We start from the raw sequence: 6000 nt of genomic DNA on the forward strand, positions 1-6000 counted from the left end.
CAGAACAATCCCCACAGATTTTACGTGAATGTCTTACAGCATCCCTTATGTCTCCTTCCTTTGGCGACAGAGTGACAGTGAGCTCCAGGCTACCCAGGTCATGCTCAGGGTACTGTGGGTCCTTCAGGTCCAGAGTCACATCCAGCGACCTACAATGATGGAGGTTAATGAAATGTACTGGGATTTTTCTTAACTATTTTTAGATGTTCAGATTAAACAAATAATTGTTATGCCACGCAAAGCCTTTGGAAATTCAACGACTAGCAAAATGTGTACGAGAGTTTGAATTTCAGCTTAATTTAAGCCTTGTAACTTTTGTGGTTCCTTGTGAAGCAAATTTCAAAAGTCTACCAGGAGAGGGCAGCCACGGACTATCTTTGAACAAGACAATCATGTCAGGATACAGCGTTTTGTTAAACATCATAATATATAGTATATGAAGCACACATGCATATTATATGCTTACCTGTATAAGGTTCATAGCAAACTGTAACTGGGTGTTTGTATGACTTTCTTTTAACAATGGCTTTCCTCTTGGTACCTATCCACGAAGGCTATATTTGCAGAGCACATGGCTAATAGTAGCATTTAAATAAATGCTGGATCTCAACACCTTCTCCAGAGTAACCATGGGCCTCTTGATCTGGCCATCAGTTTAGCTGGACAGCTGTATGTTGGAAGGTCTGCATCTTTGACATGACTCTTTCCATTTTCTCCGAGTGGACTGAACAGTCCACTGCAAGACGTTTATATCTCACAGGTGATGCGCATGTTGTGATGTTGTTTTTTTATCAAGGAATCCTGCTTTAACTTTATCCAAACCTTTATCCCAGATCTATCTTCTGTGTTCTTTGGTAATCATGATGCACTTTTTCATAAATGTTTTATAATATAACCCTGTAAATTTTACAGAACAGATGGATTTAAACTGGGTTTATTTCATTAGGTTACTTCTGATGGCATTTGGTTACATATCAGCATAGCTGATTCAAGGGATGAACACAATTAAAAGTCACTTTTTAAAACATTTTAGAGAATATTTGAGGGGTAATACTTTTCTAAAGCACAGCAAATGTTAAAAAAAAACAGACTACATCTTAGCATTACTTCTGTTTAAAACATTATGACTTCTTTGCACTTGCCCATTACTAAGGGATCTTTGCACTTGCCCATTACTAAGGGATTGGTTAATCTATACAGGGAATACAATCTGGTGTGACAAAAAGTAATTACAACCGCTTACAAAAATGGTAACAAAAAGAACGAGGAAACAAAGAGCCAAAGAGACCTTTGATGTTCCAGTGACTCCAGGTGTAGATATGCTGAGCCCATGAAATCATCTTGAAGACCAAAGTCGTAGTCAAACACCTGCAGAGAGACACAGCGACTGTCAGAAGAAAACCATAAACATATTTTACTTCTAATGTCAGACACTTTTTTTTTCTCCCCTTGTCAAGCTTTGTGAAAAAATAGCAACCACAACTTTTAGGACTTTACACATTGATCGACAAAAACACACACAAAGTTAGCGATCAAATTTCGAGCTACTCACTTCTCTCACTTTTCAAATTATGTTCAAGTAATAATAAGCTATGACCCTTCCTATTGATTGCAATAAAGTCTAAAAAAAGGAGAATCCCAGGTCATGTATTTTTCCACTTTGTAAAGTAATTAAAACCATGTTGTAAACAACAGAAACTGTGGAGATTCTGCTGATGTGTAAAAACATCAAACAATGATGTCTTGTAGTATTAAAAGGGTTGCAGCTCCAAACCTAGAGTTAACAAAAAGTTGACTAAGTTCATCACCTCAAAATTAAATAAAATGTTTTCCCACAAATCACGCTAATAAAGCCAGAAGTGTGACGTGTTTGATGTCATTTGAATTTGTAAGCGTCTTCAAATTTAAATAATAATAATAAAAAAAATAAGAACAGGAATTTATTCAAAGAGTTGCAGCACTTCTGAAAGAAGACGGTCACAAAGTAAAAGAGATAGGCAGTCTTTTACTTGCACAAACAACCGTTACTATTTGCTAATAGTTGTGTAAGTAGTACGCAACAACTACTTACACAGATGTCATTGTGTCATTGGGCACAATGACATCTGAAATTCAAAAACAGACTTGCCTTGACATATAGAGGCTCCCTGAGAGTTTCCACCAAAAGGATAACTCTCTCATCCCACACTGGGTTTAAATTTTTGTGGATCGTCTTGCTTCTGAACACTTCCTTCCCTCCGATTTTAAACTTCACATATGGGTCGCTGGTGCCTGGTGATGAAAGAAGCAAACAGGAAAGAAAGAAAACTATTAGAGAAATGTCAACCAAACCCCAAGCGTGAATGCTTAGTCCTTTCCTTTTTTATCCTCTACATTATCTCCACTGTCCACATCATTTGCCACCATAGATTTTTATATCATCCAAGTCTACATCCACCAAGTCCATAAGCCCTGTAACTCCCCATAAAATCATAGATACAATCAAATTTGCTATACAATACCCCCTTAGTGCTACAGTCCATCCTGCTGCAAGTTTGTCACAATGTGGAGAGACATGACCTCCACCACTGCAAACCCCCACTTTACATTAGAGGCTCTCCAGAACCACTTGCATTTAAATCAATTATCAAAACACACCTTATCAATTAGGGTTTTAACAATTGATAGTTTGCAAAGTGCTCCAAGAATTAAAATATTCTCATTAATGTATCACAGTTGTATTATTGATCATTATTATTATTTAGATATGTTTATTGCCGTTTATTGTAAATATACACCAACATTTTGGCATGCCATGTCCTTTATGTTTTGTTTTACTCATTTGAGTTTTATCAAGATTTGATTCTGTAAGAAGATAGTGTCTCTTTTTGGCCACTAGATGGTAGGATTGTCTTAAAGTCTGTGATGTGTGGAGCTCAGTCTTACCCAACAGTACACATGATGAACACAGTACAGTTAGGAAGAGGCAATTACTTTCTAAGAAGGAGCATTTATCAATCAGACCCTGAGGGGGAAAAAATATTCTTGGTTGTCTGATTCCTGTCTTGCCTACTTACCAAGGATCATCATAGCATGATGAAATAAATTTATCTGGATTTACTGACAAACAGCAATAATTTGGTTTCTCTCAGTGAGAAAGTGAGAAAGATGTTTGGGGTAAATAGTTGAAATGGTTTCTGCATTTGAATAAAATTATCTAAACACGAAGATGGTGAAGATTCATAATGAACATCTTTGTATTTAGAGCTGAGTTTGTGCAAAAAACATTGAGATTTATGAGTTTGGCAGTCTGCACTTATATATATATATATAAAAACTTATTCATAGAACAATATAAGGTGTACGTGATTAATCCCAAGCTTTTTCATAACAGCCCACCTTAATTTTACTTGCACATACGAACATCTTCATAAAAGAAAAAACAAAACGGTTTAACCGAATAAAATAAGTTTGAAGCGTATATCGATGCATCAAATGAGGTCTGTTAAATGCTCACAGCTTACTCTATTTTCTATTCTGCACACACAGCATCTATTGAAAGTTTACAGCTTGCAAGGATGTGATATCTCTCCTTGTTCCTTTAAAGCTTTCTGTCATTTCAGTTTGCTGAAGGAGACCCAGAGGAGTGTTGCCGTTTACACAAATCTGAAGGCAAATCTGCAATAGCCACTTAAAGTGAAATTTTAAAAGTGTTGCCAAAGCATTCAGGGTTTCCCCCAGAAAACTCGCTAAGCCCAGTGGTCGGGGCGCCGAGGTGGTCCACCGGCGGTCCACCGTGTTTTTGAATTAAAGAAGCTAAGTAGACAGAAAAAGTACAAATATTACTGGGTAATTATATGTTATGGGAAAACAGCATCAGTGAAATGCTATTTAAATCCACAACAAGTCTTAAAAACAACTAATCAAAAAGTACAATTAAAATGAATATCAATTATTTGCAGTACTGTTTAATCCAAAATAAGTCAGTGGCTCCATAAGGCACCCCAGGCCTTCATCTATACTGTACAGCTCCTTGATGCTTCGTTGCCGTTAGCACCCGGCAGAATGTAAACAATGGTTTACATGGTGGCAGTAAACTCCCGAGGCAGATAGTATGGCTGACAGCTTGCAACCAGGCCACAGTTCGTACACCAACCTTCATTCACTTACATACATTGTCCTCCTCCCAGTGTTTTTCCTGACCATTGGTCGCGGTCTGCTTGGAATAACTGAAGACCGTTGATCTGGAAGGCTAAGTCTGGCATGTTGTTGTTAAGCCAGATTTCCGTGAGGCAAAGAACGGCACAGTTCTTCATCTCTGCAGAAACTCTTAACCTTAGATCTAACAAATCCACTTTCTTACCCAGTGAGCGGACATTGGCCAGAAAGAGAGTCAGAATTGGTGGCTTTCTAGGCATCAGCTAGGTCAACACGCCCACCCGTTTCCCCTTCTTCTGTTTTCGGGCACAATGTTTCCTTTTGAAAGTTGGTCCTCGCACCCTGCTGTCCAGTCCATTGTCCTCAAGAGCCGCTGTCTCCCAAGTGCAGATTTCAGCATTGGTGATATATTACCAGTTGAACTGTCTCCAATGGCCATCAGCTAAGCAGAGCTGCATTCAGCCGTAAAGTTTGTTTTTATTCAAACTTAAGCAGTTTTCTAGTTGTCCTGCTGAGGTAGTGACATCAATTTGTGACATCACGTGAAGTGATGTCACTCTTGCTACACAAGAGTGACATCACAAAGCTGCACGGTCATAACCATTGCAGAAATCGGAGAGTACAAGGATTGTCTCCTACATTGAGCAGATTTTGGATTTATCCAGACAAAAAGGATCAAGAATGAGTGAGAGCAGTAAGGCATCGTCTTCTGATTCCCAAAACGAGAAAACCCAACGGACCTTAGCTAGAGAGACAGAGAAACTCGAAGGCATCTTGAAAGAAGTCAGCATGATGCCTATTGAGAAACAGACTCTGATTAAAGCCACTGAGGAGCTGAAGATTCAAGTTACGAACATAGAACAAGCAGCACATAAAAAAGACGAGCTGCTTCGGGAAAAAGACAAGGAATTAAAAAAACTGTTCGAAATAAACAGAACTTTAAAGGAGGACAACAACACCTTGGAGCTAATAAACGCCACCCTGGAGCAGGAGAAAACCGTCTTGGAACAGGAGAACAACACCCTGGAGCAGGAAAACACCGCCCTGAAGCTGAAAAGCACCACCCTGGAGCAGAAAAGCACTGTCTTAGAGAAAATAAGCACCATCTTGGAGCAGAAAAGCACCGCCTTGGAGCAGAGAAGCACCGCTTTGGAGCAGAGAAACATCACCTTGGAGCAGAAAACCGACACCCTGGAGCAGGACAACAATGCCTTGGAGGAGATGAACACCAAACTGGAGGAAGATTACAATGAACTTCTGGAGGAAAACAACATCCTCAGCCAGGAAAACAACATCTTGGAGGAGGAAAACGCCACCCTGAAGGTGAATCGCATCTTCCTGCAGCAGAGAAGCCTCGCCTGTGAGCAGCAAAACACCACCTTGGAGCGTATAAATACCAACCTGCATCTTGAAGTGGAACAGCTGAACCAAAGGCTGAGGGACAGAGAGGAGCAGCAGAACCAGCAAGCCATCTGAAGAGGAAACCCACAAAGATAGCCAGATGGTTTTAGAATAGCCACAGGAGCAGCCATCTATATTCAGACATGTGGTCAGAGGCTTCACCGATACGCTTCTGAAAATGTACGAAACCGACAATCTGAGCTACTGGTTTCAAGCATGGCACTTCTAAATGAAGAAGTGTCTTGAGGGCTCCAGGCTTCATACTTGATTGTCGGTGGCAGAAAAGCTTGAGGACAACAGGACTGCGGTGTCAGAGGAGCTTGACACTTGGGGGCTGATGGCGGAAGAGCTAATCACTTGAAAGACGTTGGCAGGAGAGCTTGAGGCCCGCAGGACTGCGGTGCTATGGGAACTTGATGCCATCAAATTCAGGTCTCCTTCATAAACAGACAATCAGACTCT

At 40.1% G+C, this 6000-nt stretch overlaps 1 protein-coding gene across 7 annotated transcripts in view; it reads right to left on the bottom strand.

Annotated features, from left to right (window-relative positions):
- mctp1a (multiple C2 domains, transmembrane 1a) overlaps positions 1–6000 on the bottom strand; it is a 139040-nt gene that overhangs the window by 78940 nt on the left and 54100 nt on the right. For all 7 annotated transcript variants that reach the window (XM_016677008.1, XM_016677000.1, XM_016676986.1 and 4 more), the window contains exons 3-5: positions 2129–2271; positions 1289–1368; positions 38–149 (exon numbers count right to left, since the gene is read on the bottom strand). In XM_016677008.1, the coding sequence (XP_016532494.1) occupies positions 38–149; positions 1289–1368; positions 2129–2271 (335 nt within the window). The remainder of the gene's footprint in view (positions 1–37; positions 150–1288; positions 1369–2128; positions 2272–6000) is intronic.

Source organism: Poecilia formosa, unplaced genomic scaffold (genome assembly GCF_000485575.1).
Source record: "Poecilia formosa unplaced genomic scaffold, Poecilia_formosa-5.1.2 Scaffold5, whole genome shotgun sequence".
Lineage (NCBI taxonomy): Eukaryota > Metazoa > Chordata > Actinopteri > Cyprinodontiformes > Poeciliidae > Poecilia > Poecilia formosa.